At 43.2% G+C, this 24,306-nt stretch overlaps 1 protein-coding gene across 1 annotated transcript in view; it reads right to left on the reverse strand.

The window, feature by feature from the left end:
* PIP4K2A (phosphatidylinositol-5-phosphate 4-kinase type 2 alpha) overlaps positions 1-24,306 on the reverse strand; it is a 177,884-nt gene that overhangs the window by 60,870 nt on the left and 92,708 nt on the right. The window contains exons 2-3 of the mRNA XM_020869175.2: positions 9,921-10,018; positions 8,041-8,137 (exon numbers count right to left, since the gene is read on the reverse strand). Of these exons, the coding sequence (XP_020724834.1) occupies positions 8,041-8,137; positions 9,921-10,018 (195 nt within the window). The remainder of the gene's footprint in view (positions 1-8,040; positions 8,138-9,920; positions 10,019-24,306) is intronic.

Raw genomic sequence — 24,306 nt, forward strand, 5'->3', positions numbered from 1 at the left:
ATCAATGGTGGAGGAGGAAAAGGTCTCATACCAAATATAAACTAATCTTAAACTCCAAACATTCTTCTTCCTTAATAGCTTTACTGAGATATAATTCATGTACCAGACAATTCACCTATTTAAAGCCTACAAATCAATGGTTTTTAGTACGATTACACAGTTAAATCATGACCACAATGAATTTTAGGACATTTTAATCAACCTCAAAAGGAAACCCTGTACTCATTAGCAGTCAGTCCCATTCCTGTCCTCTGCCCTGCCACCCCCCCCCCACCCCCCCCAACTAGTAAACCACTCATCTACTTTCTTAGAGACCTGCCTGTTCTGGACATTTCATACAACACAATCATCCGGGGCACAGGCATTTGTGACTGGTCCAAACACTCTCCCTGCAAGTCCCCTGAGCACACCTATCACCCCGAGGGCCTGGTGGTAGACCCAGAGCTGTGTCTGGGTAAGCAAGGTGGTGTCGTCGGCGCTCTCTATCCTGTCCAGTGCAGTGAACATGTGACAGCAAGTCCATGCTGTTTCTTAGGATGCTGCCAGGCTTGCTGGGGACCTAGGGATAAAATAAACTGACAAAAATTAAAGTTCCAGAGTAAAGCTATTAGGTGCAGGGCAGGTAAGAACAGGATAACTTTGTCTGTGTTTCAGGATGATCCTGCCACTAGATAAGTAAACTCACTTTCCACCACTCCTGTTTTCCATAGCCAAATACATCACGTATCTTAAGGAGACGGGCTGGGATCTGGGATCCTTTGCTGCAGTGCCCGCACCTGAACAAACATCTCCAGCGACAGACACAAAGAAACTATAAGGGACTAAAAATAACTGTGAGGAGTTCTGACAATTTATGAACAAGATGCAAAAGGGCCAAAAACCCAACTGCCACTTCCCAGGTGTCTGGAGCAAAACCAGGGTACTGCCCGTGCGCCCTGCACAAAGCACCACCAAGGGGTGGGCAAACCACCCAGTCAACCCTCCAGGCCGACCCCTGGACCTGGTCCTGCCCATACCCTCCCCCCATTTAAAGGAGCAGCTCACGTGCTCTCAGGGAGCAAGCGAAGGCACCTGTTATTTGTTTCACTTTCTCACGCGGCAACAGGAGGTCCCAATAAAGCCTTGCCTGAATTTGGCCTCTTATCAATTTCCATAGATTAAGGAGTCCAAAAACCCTGGCTGGTAGCATTGCAAAACCCCATCTCAAACCTCAAGAGCTGCATTTGAAGCTCTAGTGCCATGTCAGACTCAACAGGAAATAAAGGAAGATGAGAGATGAAAACTCACTCTTGAAAGGACTGCTTACATTTATAACTGGAAATTCATTCTCCTTTCCCTAAAGAAAGGGATTAATGGTGCTTGCCTTCCTCCCCAAGCCTCTAAAAGTCTGCATTGAAGATGTTTATTTCCACAGTGGGAGGCCCAGGATCACTGGGGCCCCCAGGGGGGATGGAGGAAATGTCAATTTAATTAGCTCATCTTTACCACCAATCTTTCTAGACTTCTCATAAAAATGTCGTGATTTACCAACCATTATGGTCCCCTATCCAATTTTTAAATACCCAAGCATTGTTAACATTTAATTCTCGTGAACTACTCATACAGTCTTATAGACATTTGGCTTTTTTTCTCCCCCATTTTGACATGAGCTTATAATTTCTGCTAAAAAGCATGTGTAAAAGTTTTTCTGTTTAGTCAACGGGAAAGCCACATACAAAATCAATTCTGACACGCTCAAACGTGTAAAGGCAGCACCTTATAGGGGAGACACGGCAATACCATGCACAAGAACCCGAGTGACAGTCACCTGGCTTCACAGAGCATGGCGTTCTTCCCCCTCATTTCACAGATGAGAAAATTGAGACCTACCAGGGCCGAGTGGATGGATTAAGTCACAGCAACCGTCACTGAAGAGCCAAGATGCAAACCAACTTCCCAACGCCCAGGAAAATGTACTTTCTCCCAAGCCGGAGTACCTGTTTCATGGACCCGCCACCTGGAAGCCGGTCGCTGCCTCATTGACAACTCGATATTATAATTACATGCCTCAAATCACACAGGCCAGGGGCCAGGAGCCAGAGCCCAGATCGGGCTGTCTTCTGGCTTTGCATTTGATGGTCTGAATGAGCAGATGGTCCTCTGACCCCATCAAGGAGGGCAAGGCCAACACTCAAACAAGAACATCATCATCAAGGATTAAAAGCCCAATGGGTTTAAATCCTTGGGTTACCCTCCTGGGGAATTTCAAAGAAAGTCTGAGCAGTGATCCCAGGCGTGGAATGGCTTTCACTGCAGAGGTGGGTGAGACGCAGTGCAATTGAACACTTATTAATAATGAAACAACTGAGCAGAAAAGAAGGACACAGAAACGTATGGTAATGACCGGCAAGAAAGACAAAGAGTTACAGGAACGTCTGAGTGCCGTAAGGTTGCCTTTAAAAAGCTCGGGTTGGTACTTGCCTGAGACTAAAATACAAGAGGCCTGTGTCCGAGGCAGCGTCCGACCTGGACAGGAGTTCCGTGGGCAGAAGTGAGGGTCAGCGCTCGGCTGAAAATCCCAAGACTTCACCCAACATGAGTTCAGGAATGGAAAACGAGGGCTCACAGCCAGCCTGAGTTGCCAGGTAGGGCAGTTTGCGACGGGGCAGGAATTGGTTCAACACTTAAGAAGCCACAGAAAAAGCAGATGAAAAACACCTGAGGATGCTGACGGGCTGGGAGGGAGTTTTCCCAAACGTCTATTCAGAGACCTGTCCAAACTGAGGGCTGAGGGGCGCCCTTTGATTTTCAGCCCAGGCAGAATTTCTGTCTGATGTTCATTGTGAGGTTCACGGTAACTAAGCTGAGAGGCCAACGCATGCGAGGAGAAACTGTGAACGAGCGGGCAGGGCAAACCCAAGAGATGACAGACAGTTACACAGGAATAAAAGAGCTTACCTGACTCAGTCAGCAAACTCGGAGTGGAGACAGTACGAGAACCACTGTGTCTATCACCCCATATCTGGGCCTCTGCACTTGACCCCAATCCTGGGCATCCAGCTACATGCTGACCAGCCTCACACAGGCACCTCCACATTCACAGGCTAAAAACTCAACTTCCTCTCTCCCCTCCCCTGGTGACTGGCACCCCCCCACTCCTGCTTCCTCAGGATCCGACACCTTGGCTCCTGTCCTTTGATCCTGGGCTTTCCCTTCTCCCTGTCCTGTGACGCTGCTCTCAGCTCAACCCTGTCTGTGCCAAGTGCCCTGGTTCAGGCCTCTTCACTTGCTGGGGAATTTCGTAGCTTCCTAATTTCTCTACCTCCCTTTGACGTATTCTACACATAACCGATCTGCTTAGTTGCCCAGCAGCTAAGCCCTCATGTGCTGCAACTACCAAGCCCAGCTCCGAAACCAGAGAAGCCACCGCAATGAGAAGCCTTCGCACCGCAACGAGAGAGCAGCCCCCACGCACCGCAACAGAGAAAAGCCTAGTGCAGCAACGAAGACCCACCACGGACAAAAAAATAAGTAAATCTTGAAAAATCCTCCTGCTCTTGGCTGGAGACTCCATTGGAGGTCTTTCCCCCAGTTCCCACTTTGAGTTCCCTTCTTTCTCTCCGCTAGCCCACCACCATCTGGCTCTGGCCTCCACATTTTGGTTCAGAGGCTCATTTCTCGCAGGAATATCCCCTCAGCCCTTCCTCCCTTTCTTCCTCAACTGTTTCTTAACTGTCCAGAGCCAGGCTGGTGCTCACCCCTGTACCTGCAACCCTGGTAAACAAGCTACACTCAGCTTCCGCCTTCAGACAGTTTCAATTATATTTGGGAAAACTACAAACACCATGATAGACATTAGAGAATTTTTTTCCCCAAGTTTAGTACATACTAAAGGTCTTTGACACTTGAGAATTTTATTTTTGAACTGGAAATAAGAACATCAAAAGTTTAATAAAACGTTAGCTTTTAAAATTATTTTAAAATTAGAATCCTCTGTTACCAATACAAAGAGGAAAATGCATCAAATGCGAATAATAAGAGATTCTAATTCAGGAGACTCGGCAGGGGAAAAGCAAGCCTGGTATTATCCTTCACAAAGAGCCAGAGGGCTGGGTTTCCATTATGTGGTGTATTTAACATTAACTGCACCATTGCAATCCTGCCTAACTTTTTGGTTTCCACTGGGCTATCCTCTTTTGCAGCTCAGAAATTTTAACTGAAGTCTCCAGCTGACTTGCTGGGCCTGTCATTAACAGGCTCCAGTACTCAGAGACTGCAAAGAGGGATGCTGTTCTTCTTTCTTGAAGAACATTAACAATCAAGACATCTGGGTTTCTGTAAATCTCATCAGCATCCATTACAGAATCTGTCATGTAATAAATTTTTTTCAAAAGGAATTTGTTCATCCTTTCTCTTCCTCTGCATTCCCTATGTCTATCACAGAGCCTGACACACAGTAGGTGCAAATAAATACACTGAGTTGATAATTGTGCATGAAAACACCCACCTATGGGGACTAGAGCTTAACGTGGCAGAGATCAAAGAAACAAAAACCATAGCAACAGTAACAGTGGAGGCTTCTGGGGGAGCATTCCTCTTGAAAGACATCTTAAAAGAATCATCATGGAGAGACATTGTCCCAACAATGATCGGAAGAATATATATCAACTCTGAGCATATCACAAACCAAAGTAATTTCAACAAGCACTAATAAGTTGGAAAAGGTTCTGAATCTGGAAGCACTGGGCATACATACGCGCGCGCGCGCGCACACACACACACACAGGTTTACATATGTATGTTAAGTGATACTCTTGTTAACAATGAGTGTTCTAGAACAGTTGCTTGACTTTAACAGAGGAAGGAGTTCTATCTTTTAAAAGACATTCAAGGACTCAAAACCAAAGGAAAGATAACAAATGTTTATGGAGACAGCAGGGAAGCTTCTCAGTTTTAGAAGTTGGCTGAGGAGGTCAGTTGTTTAATCATTATGTTCTACTTTGATCAGATGGATCGACACTGACCTGTTTTCAGGTGCAGAAAAACCGCATTTACAAATGCAAAGCAGATGGTGAACATTTATGCGTTTGATTTAATATGAAGGTTTGAATGTGAACTGGACGGTGGACTGCTTTACTACACAAAGATTTAAAAGTCCTTTGTCCAATAAGCAAGCACTTCAGAAAAATAAACCCAGCAAGGCCAGGGGAACAGGGAGGGGCTTGAGCCACTTGAGCAATCCAGAGTCTCAAAAGACAACGAGACTTCGGATCATTGATCCCAGTTTCCAAATCAGACTGGGAAAAGAGAGTTCAGCTTGATACTAGGTGACAATTGATAACTGTTACCTGCTCTGGCCACAATGAATGAACTGTCCCGGGAGAAGTGACTCCACAACAGAGGAGCTGACACGACCTCCCCTCTGTCCGGGTCCCACGCGGCGCCCCCCACCCCCCCCAACGAGGCACTGCCCCCCCCCACGACGTGCACGCAGCACCTCTGCGTGCCCGGCTAAGTGTGTGCAGGCGCCCGGAGGCACCAACCCAGAGCCAGAGTTGGCACAAGTTCCTCCCTTTTTCCAAACTGAGTAGGCAATAAAGTGGGTTGAGCCTCACATATAAGATCTTGTCTTCAGTTGGGGGCCCTGCCCCGGCTGAAAGTATTTTAAGAGGTATAGACGTTGAGAAATGAACACAGAAACGGGGAGGGAGGCCTGAACTCTCGGCCCTCCTTACCTGCTGATTCCGTAACCGCAGATTCCACCAACCACAATTCCACCTGCAGTAGGTGGAATCCGTGGATGCAGAGGAACTGCGTATGTCTGGTTTACGGGAATTAAACACCCACTTTAAAAAAAAAATACAGTTGCCAAAGAGAAAGCAGCAATCTAAACGCCAAAAGCACCAAACATGGCTGAGGGAAGGAGTGGTGTTCAAATGATTAATTAATTACACTCACACTGGTTTTCCCTTGTACTGATCTCTCACACTAAGAGCCTAACAGACTTGCCAATTAGTTACATGTGAATCACCCTCCAGTTGCCTAATCTGCCTTCAAAGTTTGTACTCAGCTATTTGCCCTTACTTAAATGTCAACTTACATGGTTTTGTTTTAAGGAAGAAGAGAGAGGGAAACCAGCCTAATGTCCTAATATTTTAGCAACTAAGGATCTAATGGGCCCCTTTTAGATCTCATTTAAACAGGGCTGGTTCTCAGAAGAAATATGACTTCACTGTGGTAATGAGTTGAGGAACCTGAACAAGATCCTGTTGCACTGGCCCTGAAAGTCAGTTTCTGTGAAACGCCAGTGTAGCTATTTAAAATTAAAAAAAAAAAAGGGGCGGGGGGAGGTGGACAAAGGAAGAAACACTTGAATGCAGCTTCAGAGAATCAGAGGAGATTTTCTTAGGAAGTCAGTCATCAGTTGTTATTCTTTTTAAAGTACACAGTTTATTTTCACATGGCCTCTTGAAATGTAATTAACAAGTCTTACATAATGGAGAATTATTCCTTTTTATTTTATATGAAATATATTATATATACATATATATATATCTTCCAATATATTACTATTCCAAAATTTATTCTTTAAAGGTGACTTGCCTTTGCAGCAGTAAATGTCAAGTCCAAGTGTGACTGAAGTTCTTTCTCTCTTACACACAAAGCCCACACGTGAATGCTGGCTCCACCTCAGTTTTTAAAAGCGAACCTCGTGACCACATCCTCCCTGCAGGCTTCCCCTCCACCCCCTCTGGGGCGCATTATAGCCTCTGCTCAGAACCTGGGCCTCCGGGGACACTTGGGCCTGGTCCACAGAGGAGGGAATGTCACCCGCAGCCTGGCCAGCGTTGTGTGTATGTGTGCTAAGTCGCTTCAGTTGTGTCCAAATCTGTGCAACTCTATGGACTCTAGCCTGCCAGGCTCCTCTGTCCATGGGATTCTCCAGGCAAGATTCCTGGAGTGGGTTGTCACGTCCTCCTCCAGGGGACCTTCCCAACCTAGGGATCCTTTTTCAAAACATGGTGGTTTGAAGGCTTCTCAGGCGTGAAGGAGCCTATGAGAAATTCTTGAAAACTTTCAATAGTGGGACAGGATGGGGAGGCCACAGATGTATAGGAAAAGTGTATTAGCTTGACTTGCCTTGGGGACCCATTCTTTAAGAGAAAGTACAGGATAAGCTGTGTCAATCATCACCTTGCAAGGTCACCCAGGGAATAGGACATGTGATGCAGGATAAGTTAGAACTTCTGGTTTGGGGCAAATGAGAGAAAGTGTTTACTAGATTTAAAATAAATCAGTACAGGAATTCTCAGCAGTCCAGGCCTTAGGAGTGCACATTTTGACTGCCAAGGGTGGGGTTCCATTCCTGGTTCAGGAACTAGGATCCCACAAGCCACGTGGTGTGGCCAAAAAGTGGAAATTAATTAATTAACTACATTTCGTAAGTCAGTATTCACACAATAAAATGACTGGACTGTCATGAAAGACCAGGAAGCAGCCCTGGTATCTCCTGCTCTTAGATTTCTGCTCTTAAGAAATATCCCTGGCCTTTACAAATCTGGCCAGCTCTCTGAAGATCAGGTCAACTGATGCCAGGTGCACTTTCAGGAGAAATGACTGTGCATCAGCAGATCCAACAGGCCATGAGCTCGATTTTAGAAGTCAAAATTGACAACCGGGTAAACGTGGGGAGGAAAGCAACAGGGCACATCTTCACGTGGTAGGTCGCAAGAGCAGAAGGAGGTCGCAAGCACAGAAGTGTCCCGAGGACTGGTGGGCTCTGGCTGGTGACAGTGGTGCTCCGGTCACTAAACCATTCTGCACCACAGGGCCCTACGGGGGCCTCAGAAGAAATGCAATGAAATTACAATAAGATCATACTGTTTAACGGGCCCTAACCGAAAGAATCTTTTATTTCAGAAAGCACACTTAAAAATTCTTATAGAAAATGAAAGTTACTATTATGTAATTACTTGACAGGAAAAAAACATGAATTCTATTTTGCGGAGCAAAAGGCATGAGTGAAACCCATTTGAAATAAATGTTATGAAAGCAACTCACCTGGAAATCCTGATCATCGATTCCAAACCTCTCCCGTAGGTTACGGAAAACCATGGGGCAGTATTCCTTAAACTTGAAGTGGCTCGGCATGTTTTCTCTGAAACAGTCAGATTGTGGAATAAAGTTCAGATATACAAACAGTGAATCTGCCACCATCCTGCTCACCTGCAGCCAACGACGTGCGTGGAGCTCCCCACCCACAGATGGGCTTCAAGTGAGACGCGAACTCGCTTGAACTCGCTTGTGTAAGAGAACTGGGGTCTATAGCTGCTACAACCCACAGTAAGACCCGGGGACAGAAGGGACAGACAGTCAGGGGAGACAGTGAAAGGGAAGCAAGAGGCTTGGAGAGTGAGGGAAGGGCAGCAGGGTGCAATGATGCTCCCCACATTCTAACAGCTGGGAGTGAAGTGAACGTCCCTCAGTCGTGTCCGGCTCTTGGCGGCCTCATGGACCATAGAGTCCATGGAATTCTCCAGGCCAGAATACTGAAGTAGGGGGCCTTTCCCTTCTCCAGGGATCTTCCCAACCCAGGGATTGAGCCCATGTCTCCCACGCTGCAGTCAGATTCTTTATCAGCTGAGCCGCAAGGGAAGCCCTCTAATAGGGTACCTTCTTTTTTTTTTTTTGTTGGAGGCTAATTACTTTACATCATTGCAGTGGTTTTTGTCATACATTGAAATGAATTAGCCATGGATTTACATGTATTCCCCATCCCAGTCCCCCCTCCCACCTCAGCTAACAAAACAAGACCTTCTCTCACTCCTGGCTTGACCTGTTTTATCTTTTATGTAAATACAGAATTCTAAATTCACATGGAAAGATCCCCCTTAAAAGGTCAACCTTTAAAGAGCATTATGAGAATAATTAACACAGCAGCTTCACATTAGAACAATGGCCCTATTAAGGAATTTCACAGTTGATCCTCACGTGAGAGAGATTTCTCTGGGGTTCGTCCCACTCACTCAGAATTGCTTCCTCCTTTTTGTTCACACATGCACACATACACACACCCCTTAGTACTCTGCACATATGACAGGAAGTGATGGTAATTTATACATGTGTCCATTTTCAATCACTTGCCTGACTGTGAACACCCTGAGGGCAGAGTATTCTTTTTATAAAAAAATTTTTTTCTAGATTTTTTTTTCTTTTTGGATGTGGACCATTTTTACAGTCTTTACCAAATTTTGTTACAATATTGCTTCTTTTTTTTAGGTTTTGATTTTTTGGCCTTGAGGCATGTAGGACTCTCAGCTCCCTGACCAGTGATTGAACCTGTGCCCCTTGCATTGGAAGGCAAAGTCCCATCCATGGGCCACCGGGGGAATCGCAGGGCAGGATATTTCTTATCCATCCCTGTATGGCCGGCTCTTGGTGTGGCGCCACAGAAGGTGCTCCCTAATGATGTCTAAAATGACATTTGAAAGAGGGAGAAATAGCCTCAATGCCCAACATGGCTTCCAATTACATTTTATAAAAATGCACCTTAATTCCTTATTGTTCTAGGAAGCAGTCATTTCTGTTCATGAAGGAATCATCAGCAGAGTTTTGTGTAAGGTCTATAGCTGAGGTCTATAGCTGCTAAAAAAAAATTCCAAGCAATTTACAGCTTCAAACATTTAAATTGTAATGAGAATATCACTTTTAACATATAAGATATTCATAGAGAACAATATGCCATATGGCAAAAAGATATTACCCAAGAAGGCCTGCTGTTGCTTCTCTGAAAATGACAGATGGTTATGTTTATCACAGGATTAACTTCATCAGCAAAACTTTACTCCCACCCATTGAAAAATAATGTGATTATAGAAATTCACAAAAACCACACTCCTGGCAGCCACGTCAGTTCTACAAAAGGTCGTGCTTGTACTTACTTGTTAAAAAGGTGATTGTCCACCTTTATCTTCGAATAGGCCTTGAAGTCATCTGGCATCAACATAACAGGGATTTGAACATGGCTCAGTTCATTGATCTAGGAAAACAAAATAAACGGCACAGGTCGTTAGTACCTAGGTGGGAAGCACTTATCTTGAACACGTCCTTTACCAGGGAAACCTGGTGGATGCTCGAACCTCCTAGACCACTTTCCTCCCTGTTCCCATCCTGCAGCTGCTTCCCTCTCTCTCTCCTCAGCCACCACCACGGTCTCCCACCTCACACCAAGCTCCAACTTCCCCTGCTCATCCCTGTCTGGCACTGGCCTCCGGGATGGCAGGGGCAAGAGAGGGGTTCTGGGGGGGTGAACCCTCACAGCCAGCCATCCCGGCTCCTCTCTATCCATCCTCCCACGTCCTCTCCAGAGCCTCAACCCAGAGCTCCTTTGAGCACATGTCCAGGGCAACTTCTCTCTGTAAATACTATCTGATAAAGAGGGCCTTTTAACTTCTGATATAAATATTTGTGGAGGGACTTCCTTTGTTGGTTGTCCAGTGGCTAAGACTTCCTGTTCCCAATGCAGGGGGCCTGGGTTGATCCCTGGTCAGGGAACTAGAACCCACCTGCTGCAATGAACATCGAAGACCCTGGTGCCACAACTAAGACCCAGCATAGCCACATAAAGAAATAATTTGTTGAATTATGACTACTTCTTTATACTTTGGAGGTACTCAAAAGGCAACATTGCCATCCATGGGGGTTTACCTTTCTTATGGGACCTAATTTAAAAATAAATATTAGGGTGGGACATGAATTTACCAGAAGAGGAACCTTCAGCAAGAAAAGAAAAGAAACATATGGCCATGGGGTTAGATGAGAGGGAAGTGGGCTGGACAGGGGTCAAGACCAAGGCACATCTCTACGTGGTTACAGAGAGAGAACAAGAGGTTAATCCATCTCAGTTTACATTCCCATGAATGGCTGGGACAGCTTTTGACACCTGATTGAAAAAGCTGAACCTTCCCTTCATTAATTATTTCTGCATTTAGCTCCCAAGTGATAATTCCCTGGTTACTAGTAATAAAAATCATGTTAAAGGTTTATGGGTTCAGTCGTTAAGTTTGCAACCCCACAGACTGCAGGCATCCCTGTCCTTCACTATCTCTTGGAGTTTGCTCAAATACATGTCCATTGAGTCGGTGATGCTATCTGTCTCTCTCATCCTCTGCCACCCTCTTCTCATTGCCTTCAATCTTTCCCAGCATCAAGGTCTTTTCCAATGAGTCAACTCTTTGCATCAGCTGGCCAAAGTATTGGAGCTTCAGCATCAGTCCTTCCAATGAATATTCAGGGTTGATGTTCTTTAGGATTGACTGGTTTGATCTCCTTGCAGTCCAAGGGACTCTTAAGAGTCTTCTCCAGCACCACAGTTCCAAAGTATCAATTTTTTGGTCCAACTCTCACATCTTTACATGACTAATGGAAAAACCATAGCTTTGACTCTATGGACCTTGTTGTCAGCAAAGTGATATCTTTGCAAAGTAAATCGAAGATACATAGCAGGGGTTCTTAGTTACAAAAACAAAAAACAAAATGAGTTTCTTGATACATCAGAGTTGTTAACCCATTGCTGGGTTCATAGAAAGTATAGGAAATCATTAAGACACGCTCCTTCCCCTAAACTGAGTTTAATCCATAGGGCATGTGCAAACCATTAAGTAAGCCTGAAAGGAGGGGCTTCTGTGAAGGTAAATGCCAATTTCAGTTTGGGTCAAAGGATAGCTGGGGAGCTCAACCCAAGACTTCAGCACTAAGCTAGAACTCTTGAAAGAAGCAAAAGTGGTCCCAACGCCCAGGGGAAATAAATGCAAACGGTGCCTGGAAGAAAGCATTCCTAACACAGTCCTTCAGGATTCCCACAGATGAAGTTCAATCAAGTTTGGGGTCACAAAGAAATGAGAGTTAACAGAAAACTTGATATTATGTTCAAGACTTCAGCTAGTAGAAGAATCAGATACAGAATAGAAAATTAAGACTATGTATAAAATGTGTAAAGAAGGGACTGCCCTGGTGGTCCAGTGGTTAAGACTCCAAGCTTCCAATTCTGGGAGCATGTGTTTGATCCCTGGACAGGGAGCTAAGATCCCACATGCTGTGTGGCACAGTCAAAAACTTAAAAATAAAGAATAGTGGTTATAGTGCTCATGTTCTGTTCAGGAGGAGAGGCAAGAAATTAACTGTAGACTTTAAGTATTATGCAATAAGTTTAAAGGCAAATATTAAAAGAATAAGAAACACAGTATATAACTTCCAAACAGAAAAACAGAGTAGGAAAAGAAAACTCAATTAAAAAAAAAGAAACACAAGCAGGAAGAAAAAAAATTTTTGCACAGCAAAAGTGGGACAAATAGAAAGTTACTGATAGAAATAAATCTGGAGATTTTATATATATATATATAATCACAACAGGCATAAATAAACTAGCAGTTAAAACTAAAGGTTGTCAAAATGAATTAAAAACTATAAGTGATGTGCATGAGACAACTAAAAACATAAGTTGTCAAATACATCAAAACTTAAGGAATAGAAAAAATATATTAAATAGTACTAAAAATTGCTGGAAAGCTAGCCTAGTTTTATTAATATCAAATAAATGAATAACTCTAAGACAAAAGCATTACTGAGGACAAAGAAGGTCTGGACACAGTGATAAAAGGTTCAGTTAGCCAGGAAGACAAGATTCCTATGGTATAAGGACCTAATTAATCTGAGAGTATAGAGCAAAAATTGTTAGAACCTCAGGGAAAATGGGCAATCCGTTATTAAAGAGGCACATTTGCATATGCTTTTATTGATATAGTTCAGACAGACACAAAATGAAGAAAGTTAGGGGTTTAAACAACATATTAAATATCATTCACTTGGTATTTGTTGCACACCTATTATTGCCAAGTATTATTCTTCTAGCAGCTTGGGTTACATGGTGGAACAAAACAGATTAAGATGCCTGCCCTCTGGAGCTTCTGTTTTAGTGGAAAGAGTCAGAAGATAAAACAATAAACTTAGTAAAGTACCATGTTAGAAACAAATGATCTACTAGGTTAAAAGGCTATAGAAAAAGGAGAAAGAGTAGGACAGAAAAACTAGAGAATGCTCGTCAGTAAACTGTGAGGGTCACTGAACTATTTAAAATAGGGTGGATTCCAGGAGGCCAAGGTTTGGAGAAGATGAGATCTAATGTGGCAGTGCAAAGGCCCTGGGGTGGGGACATGCCTGGAATGCTTGGGACAAGGAGGCCAGTGTGGCTGGAACAGATTAACGAGGGGAGAGACAGTAAGAGCTGAGGTTACAGGTAAGGGAAAGTGGTTTCTGTAGGGCCTTGCTTGTCACTAGAAAGACTCTGGCTTTTACTCTGAGAGATAGGGGAGCCCTTGCAGCTTCTGGGTGATAAAGCAATGAAATCAGTTAACTCAGGGTTTAAAAAGATCATGGGGTGGGGCAGGGGCACAAGCATGGAACTAGGGAGACCAGTTACAAGGAAGTGTAGTAACAGCCTGGTTTTTGTTGTTCCCGTTCTTGTTTTGGCATGGCATGCAGGATCTTAGTTCTCTGACCAGGAATGGAACCCAGGCCCCCACCAGTGGAAGCCCAGAGTCTTAACCACTGGACCACCAGAGAATTCCTGTAATAGCCTGTGTGTAGTTAGAGATGGGGAATCAGATTGTGGGTATTTACTGAAAGTAGAGACAATGTGATTTTCTGCAGTTCTGGATGGGGGAGTGTCAGAAAGACACTTTGGTCTAAAAGGCTTTGGTCTAAACAGTCAGAAGATGGAGCTGCCATCAACCAAGATGGGGGGACTTCTCACTGTGTTCCTTTTTATGCCTTTTTTTTAAAAAATTCATTTAATTTATTTATTTTTGGCTGAACTGAGTCTTCATTACTGCCCTTGGGCTTTCTCTAGTTTTGGCAGGCGGGGGGCTACTCTTCATTGTGGGCTTCGGGTTCCTCTTTGCAGTGGCTTCTCTTGTTGCAGGGCATGAGCTCTAGGTGCACAGGTTTCAGTAGTTACAGCGAGCAGGCTCAGTAGCTGTGGCTCGAGGGCTCTAGAGTGCAAAGGCTCAGAAGTTGTGGCTCGTGGGTTTCGCTGCTCCTCAGCATGTGGAATCTTCCTGGACCAGGAACCAAACCCATGTCCCCCACCTTGGCAGACAGATTCTAATCCACTGTACCACCAGGGAAGTCCTCTTTTTATGCTTTTTGATTTTTGAATCATGTTGAAGAATTGCTTGTTCTAAAAATTAGATACTTTAATACTTTAAAAAAAAACCCTATGACAAAAATGTACATGTAAGCTATCAGCAATAGTTATAAAATATATATTATATCCACATAATACTTAATGGGTCTTCCCTGGTGGCTCAGTGGTAAAGAATTGGCCTGCCAATGCAAGGGACATCAATCGGATCTGTGAGTCAGGAAAAGACCCTGCAGAAGGAAAAGACAACCCACTCCAGTATTTTTGCCTGGGAAATCTCATGGATAGAATTATATTATGTTGAGCCCTGCATGAATTTTTGGATTGGATACCACCACCCTCATTTCTGGATCCACACTGACTTTCAAGTGGTACTTGTTTTTGTTTTTTTTGACATGACTGTTGCAGTTCCAATTTCCCGAAGCTCGTCACTGTACTGCAGGAAGCAGCATGAAGCTGAAACTGTGAACTCCCTCAAATAAGTACTTTGCATGGTGTCTCGCAGATGCTGAGGTCATCATGGTTCCCTTGGAATTTTAAAATATTCCAGAGCACTCCTGAATTTGCTGCAATGCCCTGAGCACCTTGGCACATTTGGGGGACCACAGGTATAAACAGCAGCAGATGCTTAAAACAGCAAATGATCAAATATAATTAGAGAATATTTATATTCTAAGATAATAAAAATAATCCCCTAAATGCATTGTACTGGATTATAACCTATAACCACTTTATATTCACCCCAAACAACCTTAATCATTAGCCCATATAAACTGATGATCTCTACAACCTTTTCAAGTACATTGTTTTCTTGAGATAATGCTGTATCAACTGTATTTGTGCAAAGCCAAATTACAATTCTGCTCCTATGAAATTATGGCAATAACTTTATCAGGCATCACTTTTAGCCCATTCTAGACTATATTATTAAAATCTCCTTTGTGTAATGGCCTATAAAAACTTATGAAACTTCCACTTAATCAAGACACTAGACTAACTTATAATCATATAATCTCTCCCACTCAGTTTACTCAAGTATCTTATAATATTAAATAATTCTCAGAGTATATTTGTGAAAAATTAAAATCTATACATCTTGATGCTAGCACTGGAGTGTCAAAGTTCAGAGGGAAAAAAAAAAAAAGAATCAGAACTGAAAACCAAGTCTTGTGACAAGCATAGTTAGAATGAAGCTGAATAGCAATTAAATCCATATCTCAATATCTTGTGGAAATAGAAGAGAATAAATAAAAGCAAAGGAAATTTATAGGGTGACAAGGAAAAGTGAAAGAACAACCAACTTCATATTGCTTTCACCAAATTAAATAGAAGTTGGAGAGAACATAATGATTCCTATCACATCTCTGCTTCCAGCAATATCTGAGAAAGCAAAACCAAGTCTAGAAGTAGGAACATAGAAATCCCCCCATTCCTTCCTCATGCTGCTGCTGTCTGTGCTGAGAACAGTATCTCTTTGGAAAGCCAGTGGGGAGAGAGACACTTTGGGGATCCTTTTTGTTCTATCTGATTCCTGCTCTGAAAAATGAAAAATGTGGTAAAACCCTGACAACCTTCCAGCCCCAGTGGGATGTGTAATCTGTGAATTTCCCTCACTGATGTGTATTCCACATCCATCCTTTCTATGTGAGCATCCACTCTGCTGGCTGCCGTGCAGAGACCCTTGTCTGTTTTCACACTGTCCAGAGAGGCCCACACATTAATGGAAGAAGTGCACCATGTCAAGTTCCAACAGCGATAGGTGTCGGGAGGGAGGAGGTGGTTAGACCATGGGCAAGCAAGACAGAGGCAGGACAGGGCGGGGGTGGAGGTGAAGGAGGGGCCAGCCTGGAGCAGGAGGAGGCGGGTGGAGGGGGCTTCCAGGAAGCAGGGCCGAGGGTGCAAGGCCCTGAGGTGGAGTTGGGGGTAGAAGGTACAGTTAACTGGAGCGCTGGGAGACTACTGTGTCTGAATGCAGAAACCCAAGGGCATGTGACCGGATGGGGCTGAACAGCCTGAAAGGCCTGTGAGAGACCACAGGGCGCTTCAAGGGAGGATGCGGGGGGCGGGGCGGGGGGGGGCTGCAGAGGGCAAGGGAGAAGATTCTAGAGACACTGAGGGGGTGTAAACACGGGCTTGTGTCACAGGACAAGAGACAGAGCATCTACTGAGAGAGAGCCTTTCAAGGCAAGAGTCCAGTTTTGAACCTGTTAAACTGAATGTGCTCTTGGGACTTCCCTGGTGGTCCAGTGGCTAAGACTCCGCACTCCCAATGAGGGGGCCTGGGTTCGATCCCTGGTCAGGGAACTAGATCCCACATGCTGCAACTAAAGGTCCCGTGTGCTGCAACTAAGACCTGGTGCAGCCAAAGAAATAAATAAAAATAAATAAATATAAAAAAAGAATGTGCTCTTGAAACACCTTAAGCGTGTCAGGCATGCAGGCGAACTTGTGGATCTGACACTCCCAGGGGAGGAGGGGGGTGCAAAAGCAGACACAGTGTGTAAGACAGTTTCTTCATGGGGTGGATGAGGGGCTGGGAGAGTGGACGGGAAGAGAGGGCGGCGGGGCCGAGGAGCAGCCTTGGAGAACCTCAAGTGTTCACAGAATAAGAGGAGGAGGAGCCTGTGAAGGGAATGAGCAGACGGGCCAGCGAGGGAGGGAATGAAAGCAGCGTCACCTCATGGGCAGGAAGGAGCCAACGGGATGAAGGGCGGTGACGGCGTCCGAGACGTGGAGGAGATGACTGGAGTGTGGCAGCCGGAGGTGTTGGGGGACCTCGGGGTGAGGGGATTGGTAGGGGACAGCAGGGGAGGTGGGAGAAGGCTGACCTGGACCAGGCTAGTTTCTCAGAAGCTTGGAAGGAGAGAGACGGTGAGGATGGACAAAGGGGCTGAGTCAAAAGAAGGGAAGTTCCTTCCTGGGGAGGATGGGGTCACTGGGCTCTGAGACTGCCTGAACGAAATGGGCTTTGGGGAGGCAGCCCCTCCAAACAGCCAACGGGTACATACAAAGTATATCTAAGCAACAATGTCAAAATAGTAACACTCACTAATTCTGCTATTGGAATCACAGATTTTTTTATAGCACTTCCACATTCATTTTACTTTTCCCCCACCACCACAAAAAAATTTAAAGGTTGCCCACCCCTTTTATAAAACAAAGAGAAGGCCAATAAACCAGTAACTCTCAATTCCTTTCCTCAATCCCTTTCCCTACATTCACTAACTTTCTACTGATCTGTGGCCAACAGTGTTTTACAATAAAGAAGGCCATCCCATTGTTTTGCTAAAAAAAGGAGAAGAGGGAAAGGCGGCTGTGAAGAAGGGGCAGAAGCTGACCAGAGCGGAGAGGGGGTCCCGTCCACTGGCTCCTTTTTTCTCTGAGGAGGAGCCGTGAGGCTCTGCTGAGCGTGGAGGCATGTGGCGGCTTAGAGGGAACACAGAGAACTGCAAACAGTGATTGCAGAACATGGGAGAACAAGCCTGAAGGGAGAAACTCGCTGGGCCTTGGGGCACAGTGATAGACAACGCACAGGGCGCCAGGGGAACCCGAGGAGTGACATTCCCCAGAGCTGGGCTGCAGGGAGCTGGTGCTGATTAGGGAGGACCCGGCTTCTTCGGGTTTGAGGTTTTTGCTAGCTGGAATGAGCAGTGGAGTTAATTCTAGGGTAATCACTCGGAAATGGAAAGTCAGTACAAAACCCTCCTCCCTGACCACAGAGAGCCTCCTGCTGCAGCTGATGGAGCCACGAGCACCCAGAGTGAAGGCTGAAGCAGCAGAGAAGGAAAGTTGGAGTCCAGACACTAAGTGTCCCAGGAACTCAGCGCAGGGAGCTGGGACAGGTGCACGGAAGGGCTTCTGGGAGGCAGTGAAGCCCGGCGTGGCTCTTGAAGGATGGAGAGGCATGACTAGTGTTTCATTTCAATACATTCAACAAGTTCTGTCTTCACAAACGAGGAGTTCCCCAGGAAGGAGGGAACGCTTGGCTCTCGTTATTAGAGGAAAAAAGAGATGAGAAATCAAAGCCGACTGCGCTTATAGCTTGGTTTATGGAGAATCATAAGATGATGAAATTTGGGACTTCCCTGGTGGTCTAGTGGCTAAGACTCTGAGTTCCCAACACAGGAGCCCAGGTTCCCTCCCTGGTCAGGGAACTAGATCCCACATGCCACAACTAAAGATCCTGCATGCCACAACTAAAGAACCCACATACCTGAACGAAGATCAAAGATCCCACCTGCCCCAACTAAGACTTGGTGCAGCCGAATAAATAAATATGAAAAAAATAATAAGATGATGAAATTACGAGAGACCCGTAGTGATCCTGCAGTCTAAGCCTCACTGTGCAGATGAAGGCGTATCCTGGAACAGCCTGGCCTTCATCATCAAGGGGGATTTGACACTGACTTGTATAACATTAGACAGCTACCAGCTTCTCTACGAACATTTTGTCCAGACTGCCTTTCCTTCACGATGCCTTCACATTTCCTTCGGGTTTCTCTTTCCCCCCAAATCCTCTCCCCACACCCCTTGGTCAGTTGAGTAGCTAGATTTAATGACTTGTAAACAAACACTTCACAAACCACAGGACCTACCGCTTAAAGGAAGCTCTTAATTAGTAAATGATACTTTTCAATAGTGTATCCATGAGCCCCCTCTTTTTTCTAAAAGCATATTTTAATTTTTTATATAAGAGACTCACCAGTCTTTCATCAGTTTTACCAGATATATTCATTACAGCACTGCCTGATCATTGAAAGGCCTGGATAATTCTCTCCTGTAACCTATTACTGTGACATCACACAAGCTATAATATATTCTTGTCTCTGATTCACATGAATGAGCTGATGCAGATTATGACAATGAGCTGTATCAACTTGAATAACGTTGGGTTGATTCTATTTCTTCTGTATTCCACGTAGGGCAATGGACTGTGATCTTGACTTTAGAACAATATTCTTGGGTTTCAAAATCTTCAGTTTGGCATTCTATATAGCCTACCTGGAAACTGGCAGACAATGGTTTATCATCATTACCTTGCATCAGTATTTTAACAAAGCAGTTTATACTTTTCTTTTTGCTTTATAGCTATTCCATAGATACTGGAAACACAAACATATAGTTTCATTTATATATGCTATATAGTATTTATAAAAGAAATAAAAAAATATTTGGTTTAACCATTACTATTTTGGAGGAAAAAATAACACACCCCCACAGGAAGAGGCATGCATCATGAAATCTAAATAGTTTTTAATTTATGGAGATAAAAGTACTTTTGGAGTTTACTTATTAAACTTTTATTAGGTTACTTAAATAATAAACTGAAGCTACATTTAAGGTTCCTTTGGGTAACTAATATTTAACAAACTCTCACAACAAAGGTGTAATATCACTTTATTCTTCTGAAATACTTAATAGTTGTCAAACCACTTAGGCAAATAGTTTTTCATTTTCTGTTTGTACTGACAGTCACATCCATAGTTCTATAAAGCTTGTGATCATAAAAGTTTATTGTAGATACCCTCACAGAGGAGCAGTAGGCTGGGTCTCCGGGTGCCCTGGGAAGGGTCTCTTGTTCATGTTTACACTGTGCCAGGCACAGCGTGGTAAACAGGCTGGTGTGGACCAGCCCAGACTTTCTGCTTAGCCATCGGGCATCAGCGTGGATGGTGCTGGGGTCCAGCATCAGACATTAAATAAAGCGGCTTTGTTGTGAACCTCAATAGACACAAGGGCAAAGCAGGGATGGGAGGGTGAGTAAAAGGTTTAGTTCAAAGTGTCCAAATGTTCCTGATTGTATTACAGTTCTGCAGGGGGCGAGGGGGGTTGGGGGTGTGTGTGGGGAAGAGTGTGTAGAGGGGGAAGATACCCTTGACATGGAAGGGGTGGATAGAGGAGGATGGGAGGAGGTGGTGAGGTCTAGGTGCCCCTTGACCTTGACCCCTGTTAATATTTGGCATTAACTTTGCTGCTCACACTTTGTGGACATCTGACAAGCATCACATTCAGCACTCTAGACAGAGCAGCTCACCCAATCTTCAACCAAATGGAGTAGGTGCTGTCAGTATTGTCTCCATTTTCCAGATAAGAAAATTGAGGCTTACTGAGATGAGGTAAACTAGTCCTGCCTACCTCTTCAGCCAGGCAACTCACATGAGTTACCTCAAATATGCAAGTCAGAGAGCGAGGCTGGCAGACCCTAAGATTCTTTGGAGATTCTGACGGCCTCTGAGCAAGTGACAAAGCTGTCCACCCGCAATTCAAGTCTTCACTGTGTTAAAAGCTTCTAAAGGAGTCTTTTCCTTTATTTCCTCTAAGGAGTAATTACATAGATGTTTAGAATAAATGATTAAATGCATGTTTAATTGAATATGCACCACAATCTACAATTAACCTCAGCTGTAATTTTAATAAGTGCAATCTAAATTTGGAAAGACCTGTATTTCTGAGAAGTTCACTTCTCTGACATTCCCTATCATTTCCAAAAAAGGAAATATTGTAAATCAACTATACTTCAATTAAAAAAAGAAAGGAAAATAAATATTCCTCAAAGTTCCATTAAACCTTAACAAATCCTAAAGAGTATCCTTAAAGGATACAAAATCAATTTCTCAAGCAATTATGTATTAAAGCAAATGGCTGAGTTTTCTCTTATGAAAAATATGATTAACACATGGTACAGTAAAAGTCGTGTGACTTTTCCTTTTGTAATATACCATATGACCCAACTCAGAAAAGGTATCTTGATCACTCTCTTCAGCAAAGCATTCAAATTTCTATCCCACTCAAGTTACCTCCAACATTATAAAGTATGTTTTATTTGTTATGTAGGTTAAATCTGCTGATTGCAATGGGTGTCATTCCTACAGATATAACACTAAATTCATACTGTCAAGAAAACCAAGTTGTAGGTAAGCTGCAAAAATGAGAATAATAAATAACTACTGGACAAGAAAAAAACCAGTGAGACCCAGCTGGTAATGGTAAAGGCATTCAGACATGTCCCCACACAGCCTTTTCACACTGAGACATTTAAAACATCAACTTCACTAATTTATAAGGCTTTTTTTTTGGAGTCAAGAATATGTTTACAAATTGTGAGGCATTATTAATGACACTTCTTTAATTTAGATGTACTTCACTCTAAATATTGTCTGTGTCCCCAGATGAATACAGAATTCTATTGGTTTTCTTTCAGGCAAGCTTAAACAAAAAGGACTGAAAAAACACAGATGAGGAAATCTCACACATGTAGTATAGACATTGAGATATTTAATCTGATTATAATAGATAATTTACCACAAATTATGCCATATTCAGATGAAATAAGAGGTGCCCAGAACATGAAGCCACAGGGCACGGTGCTGGGTATGGAGGTATGAGTGCTGGTGGGCAGAACACATCCCAGACTGGGGCAAGTTGGACATGACAAGAGTGGGAATTATCTTAAAAGGCCTATTTATTCCTCCTCAAAATCTCAAGACACAGATTGAAAAGGGCTTAGTTTATATCCCAAACATTTCCTACCACTTAAATATGAATGCATATTTTAAAACACAATTCGACTATAATAACAATCAAGTGGATAGGCTGAACAATGAGAATAGGCCAGATAAGCACACAGAATTCAAGATCAGTAAAGGCCCAAGGGGTAAAAGAACTGCAGTGCGTGACTCAACACGAATGTAATTTTGGATACTACTTTAACTTTAATTAATTTCTTAGGGAAAGCAAACAATAATTATGTCATACCAGATCCCCTACACTGAACAAGCAATTGCTTCAGCTTCTACAAAAGGATCCTGACTTTACAACTTAAAAAAAAGGGATACAAATTCACCATTAATGATGAAAAAACAAAAAAGCCTCTTTTCCCCCCCTCCTCTCATATCAGTGTCTGAAGATATATTCTTTCCACTTACTGGACTCACCCTTTAAAAAAATTCCTTTGTGACTCTCTGGTTGATAAGCATAGGATTCCTCCCACCCAATAATTTACTCTGCACATTTCTGCCCTAGAGTTCATTGACCTTAGAAAGTGAATGAGTCAAAAACTAAAATTACTACCACCACGAGATAAAGAGTTAAGGGTGTTCCAGGATCGACTGGGACAAATCACAGCTGGACAGTCTAGTGCAGGGGCTGTTTAAATGTGAATTGGAACTTTCCCTGGTTCTCCCCCAAAGATGTACAAAATGGCCTCAGGCACACTTCTAAGAAAATATTTTCCATAATGTGACCCAGAATAGGTCACCAAGATTGTACAAGTCTCTTCATGCTCTTGTCCAGATCTCACTATTTTTGGAAAGGGTAGGGAGTGAGAGCTTGGGGGGAGCCAGGAAGCAAAGAGATATAATAACATAGAGGGTTAATAAACTTTAAGAAATTAGGTAGGGACTTCTCTGGTAGTCCAGTGGTTAGGACTCCACACCGACACCGCAGTCGGGGGAGAAGGGGGTGGGGGTGGCATGGATTTGATCCTTGGTTGGGGAACTAAGATCCTGCATGCCTCTTGGTATGGCCAAAATAAATAAGTAAATAAATAACATCTAGTTAAAAAATAAAATAAAAGATTTTTTTTTTTTTAAAGAAAGAAATTAGGTAGACTGCCTGTAGTATACAGATTTGTCCAAATTAGGTGCAATACCTATAACCACCCCATTCAAGTACCTTCTAAACAAGCTTTCTAAGAACTGTTTGTATTACATCAATTTATTTGTAAAATGGAGATACTGCCCCAATTTATATACTTAAGTTCATATTTTATGATGGTGGTAGCAACCTAACGTTCTAATAACAAAGAAATATGATAGAGGCAGTATACCTTTTTTTCTTACTGTTTTCTACTAATTTTCTTAGCAAGTTTGTGGTGGTAGAGAAGATCACCTAAAAATTGTATCTGATTTTTACTATCTGATATCTATTATCTTATTCCATATTTTAAAATACACATATTAACAAATATTGGCTCTTATTTGGAAACAATTTTGTAATCTTGTAACAAATACAGGCTGAAATAATGCAGAATTTTCAAAGCTGATGTCTCGATGATTCTAGCACAAAGCCTGCTCTCGGAGTGGTGTGGCTCTCACTACAACTTAGATTGTAAATTGAAGAGCAATTTGCAAGTTCTGAGGTTTCAGAGGGGCAGACATGGTAAATTAGAACCAATTATAGAGGCTGGAAAAAACAGGCAGTTGAAATGTTTGTGAATTGTATATTTATCTGTCTTGAGGCAAGAGGTCAACTTTCAACACCTGCTCCATCACACTCATTTTCTAAGACCATATTTTAAAAGTTAGTATCTTTCTGTGTGCAGATAAGACAAAACAAGTATATTTTAATTAAACCCTTCTTTAGAAATGTGAGCTACCTTCAGATGTCTAGAAAATGAATGTTTTATTTTGATTAGCCAAATAAAAGTGTTCTGATGGCAAAACTGGATGGAGATGAGAATCTGAGCACAAAGGCCTGCGGTTCCAGCATTGATAACACTCAAAAGCCCAAGTTAATACCCTTAAGGGGGTTTTTCTGTTGAACAAGGATCATTAAATCAATCTTTTGATTAATGGCTACTTGACTTAAAATTAAAACATCATCAGGAGTACTTAAACTCTTGCTTCAAATCTTTAATTTGCAGCACAGACATATACTCTACTGTAGACCATCTGTCAACCTGGGGTATCTTCAAGCTCAATCAGACACTTCTGATGGGTGTTTCTCACTGGCTGGCCTGTGGCCAACTTCAACCAAAAGAATGAAGTCGCATTAAAATTTTACCTCCCAAAGAATCTGACAAGAAATGATTGAAATAAACCAAAGATTTACGGGCTGCTGCAGAGGTAATGCAGGCTTTAAAGAAAATTTAAGAAAAATCTGGTGATGAGAACAGTGTGAAAGTGGTCCATTCAGAAGGACGCTGTTTGGAGGCAGGAGACAGAGACAGACCCTGATGCTTGCGCTACTTCATCACAGCCTACCCTTGAGTGAACTGCTCCAGCTCTCTTGATTTCGCTTTATACTTAAAAAAAAAAAAAAAGGTGTGGGGGGGGATTGGAGAAGATAAAGAGATTGCAAATGATATATTGTTTAGCCTAGGCTGTGATTTAGAAAATGCCTGAATT

This window comes from Odocoileus virginianus, chromosome 9, assembly GCF_023699985.2.
Source record: "Odocoileus virginianus isolate 20LAN1187 ecotype Illinois chromosome 9, Ovbor_1.2, whole genome shotgun sequence".
Taxonomy (NCBI): domain Eukaryota; kingdom Metazoa; phylum Chordata; class Mammalia; order Artiodactyla; family Cervidae; genus Odocoileus; species Odocoileus virginianus.